This window comes from Lygodium microphyllum, chromosome 14 (assembly GCF_053477565.2).
Source record: "Lygodium microphyllum isolate KBCC chromosome 14, Lygodium_microphyllum_v1.1.10, whole genome shotgun sequence".
Lineage (NCBI taxonomy): Eukaryota > Viridiplantae > Streptophyta > Polypodiopsida > Schizaeales > Lygodiaceae > Lygodium > Lygodium microphyllum.
The window spans coordinates 143,475,085-143,489,471 of record NC_141148.1 but is presented as its reverse complement, the minus strand read 5'-3'; the positions used below and the strand labels follow the sequence as shown (position 1 = coordinate 143,489,471).

The window sequence follows — 14,387 nt, the reverse complement described above, 5'->3', positions numbered from 1 at the left end:
TGGATGGGCCCCTTGCACACACAAGTGCATCAATGCTTGTTTTTGACATGCCTTGAAGTCTAAAAATCTAACAGCTTTGTTGATTTTTGGTCAAATAGTCGAGGGGTTATCACATTTCTTGGAAATATTTTGAGTAGAAAAAGGTAAAAAACTTGCATGGCACAATTAAAAAAGTGGTCATGGTATGGGGCTCTTAATGATGTAAGCATCCATATCCATTTGAAGATCTTTATAGTCTTTGCAGAGGAAGCATTTCACATGCAAAAATGCCAAAAAAATGCGTGACTCTCATCAAAATATCAAGCCTGATTGACTAATAAGAACTTGGAGTTTCGACTAATGTAAGCATCCCATACATCCATTAAGAGAGCTTTGTGGTGGTAAAGTTTTTGGAAGTATTGGACATGCAAAAGGGTTAAAAAGCAAACATGCATGACGGTAGTCAAAGATTAGGTGTGCGTGCGAGACTCAGGTGATGCAAGCATCCACATCCAATAGGGAGATCTTTGTGATGGGGGACCGGGGTGCTGAGGTGGTCTATCAATGGGGGGAGTTGATATTCCCTCCTCATAAAAGCAAAGCACATACTCCACTTGGATGGGGAATATATCTTGGGAGAGGCCAGGGGGGAGGTAAAAGGTGGTGATGGTGTTTTGTTGTTGGTGTGGTGGGTTGCTTTTGCTAATTCCCTTTGGGAGTTGGGGGGAGAGCACTAGAAAGAAAGGCAATCCTTAAAAATTCTTTGAAGCTCTTTTGGGCATTAAACAAAGAAATAAGTAAAAATTCTCTAAAGTTCTTTTCGGCATTAAAAAAAGAAATAGGAAAGGTGATTCTTAAAAATGGTTTAAGGTTTTTTTAGCTATTATTAATATACATATATAAATTCCACATTCAAGAAAAAGGCAATTCTTAGGATGGAGAAAGAAAGGCATTTCTTAGAAATGATTTAAAGTTTTTAATAATCAATAACTTAATATTAATACGAGTATCTACTTTCGCATTAAAAAAAGTGAAAGGCAATTCTTAGAAATCGTTTAAAGTTTTTAATTGATATAAATATATAATTTCGCATTCAAGAAAAAGGCAATGGAGAAAGAAAGGCATTACTTAGAAATGATTTAAAGTTTTTAATAATTATAGCTTAATATTTATATATACGTAGCTACTTTTAAAAAAAGTGAAAGGCAATTCCTAGAAATTGTTTAAATTTTTTTTCGCATTAGAAACCTTCTTTTTCTCTAAATTCGTTGGTGAAGGTGATGCGTTCTTTTGCACCACGTACACCACCCTCCGTGCTTGTGTGTGTGCGCGCGCGTGTTTGCGATACTCCGTTCGCCATGGCCAGAACATAAAAGGAAAAGAGAGAGAGAGGACAAAGACAGACAGACAGAGAGGGAGAGAGAGAGAACAAAAAACCTCCCCATCTACCCCCTCACGCCCTCCTTGCGCTTCCCCTCCCCTTTTCGTCCTCTTCACAAAGTGTCCACAAGTGCCTTGCCACCTCCATTCTTTTGCCGTAGCTGCTCAGGATTTGCCTTTGCTCCCGATCGTCACCGCCGCCCCGCCGCCTCAGGAGAATGTTCCTCCTCCGACAGTGGCGGACCGCTCCCGCATCGCCTTTGAACCGCTTCAGTCATAGTTGATTCCAAGAGAATTTGCAGTTGATTAAGAGAAGAATTTTGAGGCTTGCCTTGGTCAAATTTTAGGTATCCTCGCCTTCTCAATCATAGCTATTGCAGCTGCCAGCATTCTAGCCTTCTGAAGTTTGGCCAGAGAGCTTCCCCTCGCCGGGCATTCCACCCAGGAGACGCGCAAAAGAGCGTATGCCTTATTCTCTGTCATTCAGAGGTCAAGAGCACACCAGTAGCAGCTCAAGTGGCAGCAGTCAAAGCGATAATAGGGCATGCACAGAAGAAGAGCCATCTCCCAATGCACCTCAACGCAGGTTTTCATTGTCTACTCCAGGAGAGCTGGGGAGTCTTCCCACACGGTTCACCCGCACTGCATCCCTTTCAGATGAAGAAATCATCTCCGATCATTTTGTGTCCTCTAACCACAGCAGGGCTCCCAAGGTCGCCTCCACCCGGGTAGAGAGGCTTCTCCAACAAAGACAGCTCAATAGGTCACGCAGTTTGTTGCAGCAGGACAGGGAGGCTGACTCTTGGACAGACGCATTTAGCAAAGCCAATGGTGAGCGAAGAGATGGCTGGCTTGGCAGAGATATTTTGATCACGGATAATGATGGACACACCAGCACACTAGTATCTGAAGGATTGGATGATGCCAGACACTTCAATGAGAGAAGCAGGCAACGCTTGCTGGTTGTTGCTAATCGGTTGCCTGTCTCAGCAACTAGGAAAGGGGATACATGGCAACTTGAAGTCAGCGCTGGTGGCTTAGTTAGTGCTTTGCTTGGTGAGGAATACTGTCTACTTTGACGATGCTTTAGATCACTGGGTACAACTAAACTGTTTGCTAAAGCTACGTGCTTGAATTGTGGAATCAATGCTGGGCATGGCTACTTGCATTGAGCTAATTTGGCTGCCGCTTTCATTTTGGCTGTAGTGCAACTCTGTATCAACAATGGCAACGAAGTTACATCATGTGAGGATTTGTTGCTAATCATTTGAAAATTAGCATGCCACTTTTGTGCAGGGTGCTTTCCTTTGGTTAGCAGAGCATTTGACAAATGATGAGCACTTCATGATGAGGGCTTCTAAAGGGTATTCTGGTCCTCTAGGCTCTGACCCTGCCAGGCATTTCCTAGCATCAGGATTTTGTCTGATTAGCTTAATAATCGTTCCAAGCTTTTCCCCCATGACTCGGCACTGGAAGTTCTATGAAATGAGCTTTCTAGTGTCAGAAGTTCAGACTGAACAATGATCACTTTTGTAGTTGCAGAGCATGGTGTATGGATGATTGATTATGAATATAAAGGTTTTCTCTGACTCCCATGATTCCTTGGTAAAGGAGAGACCTTTTACTTGTTTCTGATTCTTTCGAGCTGAACTGATGCCCTTCATTTGGCACCCAATAGATGAGCTTTGTTAACTTGCAAGATATTCTTATAGCAATAGATGGCAACAGATTGCTAGTTCACTGTGTCAAATTAGATTCTCCTAGTGTATGCAAACACCTAATATCTGCTATAAATCAATAGAAGCAACTGCCAACCAGCTCAATGAAGCGTGCTGCTGAAAACAGTTACACCAGCAGTTGGCATGAACTACAGCTCCAATTTGCAGATGAAGAGCACAGGTGATAATAAAATCTAGAATATTTTACCTGCTCCAAATGACCAGCAGCAACCCTAATTTTGGGCCTTGACTTGGAGTGTTCGGGTACCAAATTGGGTCTTCTTCAATTTCATGCAAGTCACTCTTGCTGTAGGTGACCAATTTGTCACAAACTTGCTGGGAATTTTCAATGTAACCGCAAAAACCCTTCATGCATGGCTGATATTCACCCTCACACATGTTTGCTGAGTTTTAGACCAAAATCAGCAAATCAATGCTGAGAATGCTCAAATTCAGAAAGAAGAGAGAGAAATCTCTGATTTTCAGCCCCTAAATCACCCTTTAAACAGCATGTCTTCTAGTTTTTAGAGTTTTGTTGGTCTGAAACACTAATATCTGCACTGACAACTGTCAAATGGCTTAGTTCAGCTTTTGCCTGCCCAGAGTATCCCTAAAGGCAATCGCCTATTGCCAAGTGTGAAGATATGCTAGGTGGTTTGCACTAAGAAAACACAGAATGTATGAACATGATTAAAACACAATAGCTTAGACAATCACATAAAACGCAAAAGCACAAACACAAATAGAGAAGAAAGAGAACTTTGAAGTGAGCGAATCAATGCTGTAAATGATAGAACGAGTGTACAAGATGCTCAAAGGCAGAGCAATGGATGTAATTGGAGTGTGATGCCCATTGGAGATGGATCCCAAGGTCTCTAACCACCAGTTGGAGTTGTAAGAGTTCTAAATGTGGACTGGTAGCAGGCTGGAAACCAAAACACAGCAGTTTGGAGGCTGAATTTGGCAAACGCAGCAGTGTAGCACCCAAAGGAGGCTGGAAATTGATCACTGAATTGTAGATAGCAGGGCGTCGGTTGGGAAGGGTAAGTCGTGCAGTGTCTCCGTGCATGTACTACCGAAAATGCTAGCTGGCTGATGCATACTATGATGTTGATCAATAGGGCGGCTGGTTGGAACAGCAAACACATCAACTCTGGGGCAGATTTTGCAGTCATCGGCAGCTGGATGTTGTTGCCAACACCAATGGATAGGCACCTAATGCTAGGGCTACAGTTGATGATGGCTAGATAGAAGATGGAGGCGGGCTACAGGTTGGAAACAGGGTGCCTACAGCAATAGAGAGTGTGTGGACTGATGTAACTTGCAAAGCAAGGATAGGCTAAATGGTGGGTAGCCTGCCTATTTATGGATCCAAAAAGATCCTCCCAAATCAAGGTTTTGCTTATGGGACATAAAAACTCTCACTCAACATTCCTTGTGGTATTTCGAGCTCTCCATTGATGGATGATTTGGAGGGTGGCTGGTTGGAATAACTAACGTAGCAACTTTGGGGCAGATTTTGCAGTCGCTAGTAGCTGGATATTATTGCCAACAGTAGTGGACAACGCTTGAGAAAGAGGGGCTGCAGTTGATGATGGTTGGACAGAAGACGGAGGCAAGTTACAAACTGGAAACAAGGTGCCAACAGCAGTATAGAGTGTGTGGACTGATGTAACTTGCAAAGTGAGGATAGGCTAAATGGTGGGTAGCTTGTCTATTTATAGATCCAAAAGGAATCTCCCAAATTAGGGTTTTGCTTATGGGACACAAAAACTCTCACTCAACATTCGTTGTGGTATTTTGAGCTCTTCGTTGATGGATGTGATCAGGGAGAGCCAATCGAGGTTTTGGCCTAGGCTCTAGACTAATGACTAGGTCCCAAAGGTTGTGCGATTCAAGCACTTGTTCCATAAAACTAGACTAAGTGGTGAAATTTGACCTGTTAAAATGAGTCGTATCTGTAAGGGCATTTTTGGCCGTAGCAACAAGAGTGGTAGTGCTAAATGAGGAATAGGGTGGGTAGGGTCGGAGAGTGGAGCACACTTGAGTGTTAATCTAAGAGTGTGTACCATGCATACAGGATGTATGCACAACGGATCCAAAAGTGGATATAGGCTAATTGGGCATGGGCATGGTAGTTGCATGTGGAGCCCAAGGAGGCGGGATGGAGACATTGTAGACAGAGGATGGAAATCCTTGCGTGGGAGTGATCCTTGAAGTGATTGATGGCGCACCATAGGTAGAAGATGGAAATCCTTGCGTTCGAGAGGCTGATGGATTGGGGGGTGTTGAGCTAAAACATACATTTCTTGTTGATTAGTCTCTTAAACAGTCCCAAAACACACTAAAAATGCTCTTTTAGAGTAAAACCCTAAAACGGAGAGCAGTTCGAGAGAGTTCAGTGGAAACCCTAAAACGGGGAGCGGTTCGAGAGAGTTTAGTGAAAACCCTAATTTTTGGGGCGCCCTTCCACATCTATAAATAGACAAGCTGCCCCCATTCAACGATCATCCTTATTTGCAGGTTACACCAGTCCATACACCCTCTGCTGCTGTTGGCGCCTAGTTTCCAGCCTATAGCCAGCCTCCATCTGCTGTCTAGCCATCATCGACTGTAGCCACATTATCTTCAGCCTGTCCATTGCTGTAGGCGATATCTCAGCTGCTGGCGACTGCTCCAAACTGTCCCAAGCTACTGTTCAGCCTGCTGTCCATCATCTCCAGGGTTAGCTAGCCTGCGTTTTCAGCATTGCAGGCCTTGACACTCTCAGACACTGTTTCAGCCTGCTGTTTACAGTAGACTGTGCACAAAAGTGACTACCAATACCATGCTAAAATGGAATAGAAGTGTTAGATATATCTACAGAAGTACGTTTGCTTTGAGAGCTTTCTTGATTTACATTTACGTATTGAAACTTGTCATGATCCGGATCTTGTATACCAAAAGGAAGAACAAAGGAGGGTTTTGATTTGAATGACTCGAAAGGATTACACGAATGTACCATTGGGCTTAGCTGTGATGATAAATATGGATTTCTAGTCATCATCAAATGCCATATGTTCTTGATTGAAGAGGTGGCTAGCCTCACCAACCAATTTGGATGTGGTAGAAGATGCTGCCTGATACTTTGCCTCAATCGAAGATAAGGCAACCATGGGTTGCTTCTTATTGCTCCAAGAAACAGCACCTGCACGTATTTCCAGCAGAAAGAGCCCCAGGCATCTCTGGTCTTTGAATTCCATCACCTTGGAGAGTGGTCCGAATCCTTCGCTGAATAGGCAGTGGAAGCGTCCCCGGATTTCGTAGTACACTGGGCATCTACAGATATAGTGTTCCTCTGTTTCTGGCTCGAGATGGCAGAGCTGATAGATTCGGTCTTCGGGGGAGAGAGAGAGAGAGAGAGAGAGAGAGAGAGAGAGAGAGAGAGAGAGAGAGAGAGAGAGAGAGAGAGAGAGAGAGAGAGAGAGAGAGAGAGAGAGAGAGAGAGAGAGAGAGAGAGAGAGAGAGAGAGAGAGAGAGAGAGAGAGAGAGAGGTCGGGGAGAGATGCGTCGCCTGTGCCCCGTCGCCATCGCCTGCAGCCCTGTCGCCTGTGCCCCGTCGTCGTCGTCTGCAGCCCGTCGCCGTCGCCTGCATCTGGAGGCCCGTTGGCTGCGTACCCCGCCTTGCCGTCGCCCGTCTGACCTGCGGGCTGTGCTCCTGGTCATCGCGCGTCTGCCCTGTGTGTCAGAGCTCCTACCGTCGCCGTCGGACCTGGGCCCTGTAGACTGTCGCTTGATCCCTGCTCCGCAGCGCTTCTGTTGCTGACTGTTCAGCCCTGCCGTCGCCTGCCAGCCCTCCTCCTCAGCGTTCTGGCCTTTGTCACTGCCCGTTGGCCCTGCGTTTCGCCCTCTTGAACCTGCTCCGTTAGGGTTGCGCCCTGACCCACGCGTTATCTACACTCCCTCAGGATAGGCCACGGCTGAGGCCGACAGGTCTGCGGGAATTGCTCAGAGAGAGAGAGCGAGAGAGAGAGAGAGTGAGAGAGCGCGAGCGAGAAGACAGCAGTATGGCTGGCCTGGATATGGATTTTCTCGACCGGACGGTGGCAGCCCTTGGCCCTGATTCCGATGCAGAGGAGCTGGAGGATATGGTGCCATGCACGGAGGAGCTGCCTCCGGGTTCTGAACTGCCGCCTGCCGGCAAACGCTCCAAGCATACTTCTGATGAGCCAATAGGTCCTCAGGAACGTTCCTATGCGCAAGTGGCCTCTGATCCTGTGGATTCGCAGGAAATTGACTGGGAGCATTTGCTGGACTTTGCCAATACTCTGCTTGGCGATTATGTCCAGCATAATAATGAATCTTTTTCTGATGCGGGAACGGATGATGTGCTGGAAGCCACGGTGGACCCCAAATCAGTCTTGCGATCCTTCTCGGTGTTTTATGACCGTGCAGTTATACTTTTCTTCACTGGCAGGATCCCGGTGCTTTCGCATATTCGCCAGTGGATGCACCATTTATTGCAAGGGGAGTGTGTTGAGGAGATCTTCCTTGGACCTCGCGGCTTTTATGAGGTGCTGTTGAAATCGGAAACGCATCGAGCTGAGCTCCTGTCCAAGTTGCCACTATTCTTTGATCGCCGCTTGGTCCATGTTGTACCATGGCGCCCCATGGGCGACTTCCAGCGTCTGCTTCAACGAGAATGCCCGGTGTGGGTGGAAGTGGAAAATTGTCCGACGGTCTATTGGCCCATGTTGAAGGATGCGATGGCGGTTGTGGGAACAGTGCTGGTTCCCCCAAGCCTCAGGGCGATGAACCGAAACCGTTTATGCATGTTATGGGACACAGCCAGGAAAAGGCCCGCGTGGCTTCGCCTCAATTGTTCAGGCATGTATCCTTTGCATTTTCGCTTGAAATGGGGCAACTTTGCGGGACACTGCTTTTCATGTGGTAAATTGGGGCATTTCATGGCCGAATGCCCTGAAAGGCAACCGTCTTCGGAGGATGCGCAGGTTGTACTGCCCAAAGATGACATGGTGCTTGATGCCTCGCCCCAGGAAGCCCTTCAGTTTCCTCATGTCATGGATAAAGGCAAACAACAGGTCTTGAGTTTGGATTCCCGTCGCATTGACTGGATTGAGGCACGTCCCAAAAAAGGTAAAAAGTTGGATGCAGGCCTGGCGGATCCTGGGCCTACTGCTTCCCAGGATTCCGTGCGCACGTATACGCGCAGGAAAGAAATGGTCACTCCACAGCAGGCTGCGCGTTCTACGGCCCCGTCTGCCCCCCGTAATCAGTCTCCAAGGAAAGTCTATACCGATGGCCCCAAAGGCCCACCTGCTAAGCTGGCGTTTGATACCAAAGGTAATGTGATTACACCCTGGGATCGGCGTTATCCCCGCCCCTCTCCCAAGGCAGTGGATTTCCCTTCTACCTCTAAAGCAGGTCGCCAGAATTCGTTTGCAGTATTGGCTGATTTTCTGGATGAGGGTGTCCTGGATGCTCTCGTGGAAAAGGTGAAATCGAGGCAACAGGCGCCTCGTTCTTGACTTCCTTTTTTGAAGATATGAAGATAGCCACGTGAAATGTGCGAGGCATTTGCTCTCGCCATAAGCAACATGCCATATGGACCGTCTTGCATGAGAACCAGTGGGATGTATTGTGTGCAGTTGAGCACAAAAGTCACGGTGAAGCAGGAAAAGTTGTGGATTGTCATGGATTCCGTCTGTTTTATGCAGGGACCCATGCTACGCAGTATTCGGGCGTGCTGATGATTGTCCATGAGAAATACCAGCCTGTCCTTGTTAAAAATGATGTGCAGGGCCGCTTTCTGGTAATCGAAGTCTTATTTGAAGGAGAGATTTTATGGTTGTTGGGCCTCTATGCTCCGAATGATCCCGCATCCCGACGGGATCTTTGGTCCACTTTGCAGGGCTCCTTGTCACTTGCCGAAGAGGGTTTTTGATGGGAGATTTCAATATGTGTGTTGACTCTTCTCAGTCCACTTCAGGGCATTTGGTAATGGATACGCCGGAAAGCCGGGTGTGGAATTCCTTTGCTTTGCACGTACTTAAGCAAGATCTTTGGTCGTGGCTTCACCCTTCTTTTTCAGGGTTTACTTTTCATTCCGCACAATATGCAACTACTTGGTCGCGGCTGGACAGAATGTATATCATGCAGGGGGATGATTTTCTTCCCGAGATGCTGGAAATGAAGGTCTTGCAGCAATATGCGTTGTCGGACCATTTCCCCCTCCAGCTTGAGATGCGGGCACAATCTATTGCACCTTTTATGCAGTTGCTGGATAGGCTCCCTTTACGTTTCAACTCCGCTTATTTGAAGCATTCAATTTTTCAGGGCTATATGCAGCAATTGATTGAGAGGTTCTTATTGGACTTCGCCTCGGAGGGCTTGCCTTCATTTGCACGGCTGCTCTCTAATGTGCAGCGGGTTGCTCGGCAGTATGGGATCCATCATGCCTCGCTTTGTCGCCGACGTCGACATGCAGCAGAGGACTTATTGGCTTTGGTCCGTTCCTTGCTCCTGGATTCCCCAGATGATGATTTTCTGCTATCACTGGAGAGGCGTTTGGCCCATCTTATTCAAGTGTTTCAGTTGAAATCTTATCAGCAGGCCAAGCTGCATAACTTGACTGACACATTGCAAGATAGTGCCTGCCAGTCTCATAAGTTCTTTCGCGCCTTGCATGCGTCTCCGGCTCGCGAAAATATGACCAGACTCCAGGATTCGGAAGGTCGCATGGTCACTGATCCGCAGACCATTGTCAATATGTGCAGAAATTATTTTATGGAACTTCTTGGTTCTTCTCCCTCGCCTTCTAGCCAGGTTACGCATGCCCGCTCGGTCTTCTATCATCTGGTCCGCCAGCAGGTTCCATTTGATATGCAAGCCACTTTGGAGGCGGATATTTGCGAGGAGGAGGTTATGGATGTTTTGTTGCACCTGCCTAAGGATAAAAGTCCTGGCTGGGATGGTCTCACTAATGGATTCTTTCAGAACTCGGCCACGCAGTTGGTGAAGCCATTGGTGGTCATGTTTTAGCAGGTTTGGGAAACAGGGGTCATGCCCTCCTCATGGAAAGAAGGCCTTATCAAACTGATTCCAAAGGTCCCCTCGCCGTCAAAGCTGCAACACTGGAGACCAATCTCTTTGATAGGCTCCATGTATAAAATCTACTCCAAAGTGTTGGCGAATCGGCTTCACAAGCACCTTCCAGCTATTGTGCATCCTCTCCAATATGGTTTCATTAAGGGCCGCAACATTCTACATAATATCTTAAATGTGCAAATGGCTATTGACTATGCGCGGCACTCCGGTCAGGAAGTGGTATTGATTCAATTGGACTTGGAAAAGGCGTTTGATTATGTGGACTGGTCTTTCCTTGCAGATCTCATGTCTGCTATGGGCTTTGGTACCCGGATGTCCCAATTGATCTACACCATTAGTGCTGCGGCTTCCTCCAGAGTTATGCTCAATGGTGGGGTTACAGAGCCATTTGTCCTTGCACGCTCAGTCAGACAGGGTTGTCCTTTGAGTCCTCTCTTCTTTGCCCTGGCGACTCACCCGGTCCTTTCAATGTTATCCTCCATGGCCGCTTCTGCTCAGCTGGCAGGGTTGTCTCTTCCTTTGGGCCAGCACTTCATTAGCCAATCTTTGGCTGATGACACCTTTATGATTTTGCAGGCGGACAGGGACAACGTTCGAAAGGCATTAGATGTTTGGACGCTCTTTGGTCAGGCCTCTGGGCTTCGCATCAATGCCTTGAAGTCAGCCATTCTCAGTTGCACGGAGCCTGATTTACAGTCATTAGGCTGGCAAGGCCAGGTGGTTTCCCGTGGCTCCATTGTCAGGCATCTTTGATACCCATTGGGGGTGGATGTACGGCCAAAGGACCTGCTGGAGTGGATTTCACAAAAACTGGCGGCGAAGTTTATGTATTGGAAGTCGCAAGCGTGGCCCTTCCATGTCCGCCTCAAAGTGGCTCAGTCAATTATGCTACCAATGCTAACGTATTTCCTGCCATTGTTGCCATGGACGCCTACTACTTTGAAGGCTCTCACTCATCCCATCCGTTTCATGCTATGGAAGAAGGATTCACTGCAGGCAGGCATTTCGTGGATTTCATGGTCACATACATGTACCCCTAAGCGCATGGGTGGTGGAGCTATTTTGGATGCAGAAACTCATATGCTAGCTCTCCGTTGGTCCCTTTTTCGTGCCATGTGTGTGGATCATCACCCGTGGACCATCATAGCCCATTATTTTCTTGAGGACAGCGGGCTCCGCCATGGTAACACATGGCTTCGGGCCTCCTGGTGGCATGTCCTTAATGCTGACTCTCGTTTTTCCAGTCCCTCTTCCTCTTTGTTACTGCACTTGGTCGGCTCTTGGAAAGTGGTGCTCCAAAAGGCCCGTTGGCACCCAGTAGGGAACCGCTTGCAGACTAACTCCTTTCAGCGGGAATTGCTGGCAGTATCGAGACTACTGTCATGGGAAGATAAACATCAGCTCAGACCGAGATTTAACCGCATGGCCCGTTTAGGTGTGACGTCGGTTGCGGATGCTACCCTTGCCACTAGCAATGTCCTCGTCTCGTTTCGGACTGCTAGGCGACTTTTCAAGATCCCGCGCGGATACCGTGATTTATGGGGAAAGCTTTCGTCGGAGCTTCAGGGTAGGCAATCCTTTCCTGCCTTGGCTGTGGATCGCCCTTGGCAGGACTGGGACCTTGCAGGCCGGTTGAGTCTGGAAAAGGCCTCTACTAATCAGGTGTATCATCTTCTCATTCAAGATCACCAATGGCTGGGTGAGAAAGCTAATACTGTTTGGGGACTGCGGAAATCGCTGTCATGGTGGCAGACAACGCTGATGGAGGGCTGGCTGAATAAGGCACCTTTCAAATGCAAGGTCTTTCTTTGGCGGGTAATGATTGGTGGTCTTCCTCTTGCCTCGGCCCTTGCCAAGCGTCGCATCTCGAATGGCAATTGTTTCTTCTGTACCACACCGGCGGAATCGGCCCGACATCGTTTTCTTTCTTGCTCGCTTGCCAAGAATATCTGGTCACTCTTGTCGCACATTTGGCGCGCTGTGGTGGGGTCCTCACTAACTCCTTTCGACTGGGTTTTTGTGCGCCCGAAGTATCCCACACCGCCACAGTTGCATATGAAGATCTTATTTCACTTTTTCAGACACTGGGGATGCTGGCACATTTGGACCACGCGCAATGCTTTTCTCTTTGATTCGGCCTCTAATGTACCGCGACATATTGCCAGGCTTAAAGGGCTCTTGCATTGGCAGCTAGAACTCATCCGACACTCCGACTTGCTCCCTCGGGAGGATTTGCATCCTTGGCATATGGCAATTGCCTCTGGGTCGTTGCCATGATTGGTGTAACCTTTTTAGTGCATTACTACGGGGATTTCCCACACGTTGGCCTAGGGTCCTCGTGTCTCTTGTAATCAGAAAGAGAGAGAGAAAGAGAGAGAGAACCTCTTCCCATGATGGCTTAGTGTCATCATGTATCTTGTAATCAAGTAATCTTGTATTTTTTTCGTAATTAATACAATTACCTTTTACGAAAAAGAGAGAGAGAGAGAGAGAGAGAGAGAGAGAGAGAGAGAGAGAGAGAGAGAGAGAGTTCAGTGAGGTAGTACTGGAATTCTGCGGGTACAGACAGACTGTGGCAGCAGGTCTGTCATTCTGAACGTGACTGCAGACTGAAGACACCTGTGACACAGGATGACAACAGACTATTGATCTGTACCTATTTGTAAATACGCACAGAGAGAGAGAGAGCGCCCTGCAAATAGCTTCAGATCTCTTGTTAAAGTGGTGATACAACATGGCTGGTCTGGACATGGCCTTTATTGACCAAACGGTAGCAGCCATTGGTCCGGATTCTGAAACAGAGGAACTAGAGGATATGGTTCCTTGCACAGAGGAGATGCCACCTGGTCCTGACTTCCAGCCTGTGGGCAAACGCACCAAGCATACTTCGGAAGATACAATGGATCATCAGGAACGTTCTTATGCTCAGGTTGCTTCTGATTCTGTGGATTCTCACGATGTTGACTGGGAGCATTTGTTGGAGTTTGCCAACACTCTGCTTGGTGATTATGTTCAACATAATCATGAAGCGTTTTCTGACTCTGAAACTGAAGATGTTCTGGAAGCCACTGTGGATCCTAAAAATGTTTTGCGCTCATTCTCAGTGTTTTATGAATGTGCTGTTATACTCTTCTTCACTGGTAGGATCCCAGTTCTTTCCTATATTTGCCAGTGGCTGCAAAGTCTACTACAATGGGAGTGCGTTGAAGAGATTTTTGTTGGGCCCTGAGGCTTTTATGAGGTGCTGTTGAAATCTGAGAAGCATCGTGCCGATCTGTTGACTAAACTGCCATTGTTCTTTGATTGCCGTTTGGTCCATGTTGTGCCATGGCGCCCAATGGCAGATTTTCGGTGCTTGCTTCAATGCGAATGCCCGGTGTGGGTTGAAGTGGAAAACTGTCCGGCTGTCTATTGGCCACTGTTAAAGGATGCCATGGCCGTTGTGGGCACTGTTTTGGTTCCCCTGAGCTTAAGGGCCATGAATCGTAACCGTTTGTGTATGTTATGGGACACTGCTCGGAAAAGGCCTGCTTGGTTACGTCTTAATTGCTTTGGCATGCATCCTTTGCATTGTCGTTTGAAATGGGGTAACTTTGTAGGGCATTGTTTTTCGTGTGGAAAATTGGGGCATTTTATGGCCGAATGTCCAGCGAAGCAACCGACTTCAGATGTTGAGCATGTTTTGCCTCCCATGGAAGATGTGGTGCTTGATGCTCCGTCGCAGGATGCGACCCAGCCACCTAAAGTTTTGGATAAAGGCAAACAACATGTTTCGGGCTTGGATTCCCGTGACAATGACTGGGTAGATGTACGTGCCAAAAAAGGTAAAAGGTTTGATGCTGGCATGGCGGATAATGTGCCTAATGCTTCACAAGATTCCTTGCGTACTTATATGCGCAGGAAAGACATGTTGTCTTCAGAGCACACTACTCATGCTATGGTTTCTTCTGCTCCTCGCAATCAGCCCACTAGGAAAGTATATACAGATGGTCCAAAGGGCCCACTTGCTAAGTTGGCTTTTGATGCTAGAGGTAAGGTGATTACCCCATGGGATCGTCGTTATCCCCCTTCCATCCCCAAGACAGTGGATACACCGTCGTTATCCCCCAAGACAGTGGATACACCGTCTACCTCTAAATCTGGCCGTCAGAACTCTTTTGCCGTGTTAGCTGATTTTTTGGATGAGGGAGTCCTTGACATTCT

At 47.5% G+C, this 14,387-nt stretch overlaps 1 protein-coding gene across 1 annotated transcript in view; it reads left to right on the top strand.

The window, feature by feature from the left end:
- The first annotated feature begins 1,295 nt into the window (after positions 1-1,295).
- Positions 1,296-14,387, top strand: part of LOC148026190 (alpha,alpha-trehalose-phosphate synthase [UDP-forming] 1-like) — a 212,737-nt gene continuing 199,645 nt past the window's right edge. The window contains exon 1 of the mRNA XM_087693467.1: positions 1,296-2,415. Within this exon, the coding sequence (XP_087549593.1) occupies positions 1,824-2,415 (592 nt within the window). The 5' untranslated portion in view covers positions 1,296-1,823. The remainder of the gene's footprint in view (positions 2,416-14,387) is intronic.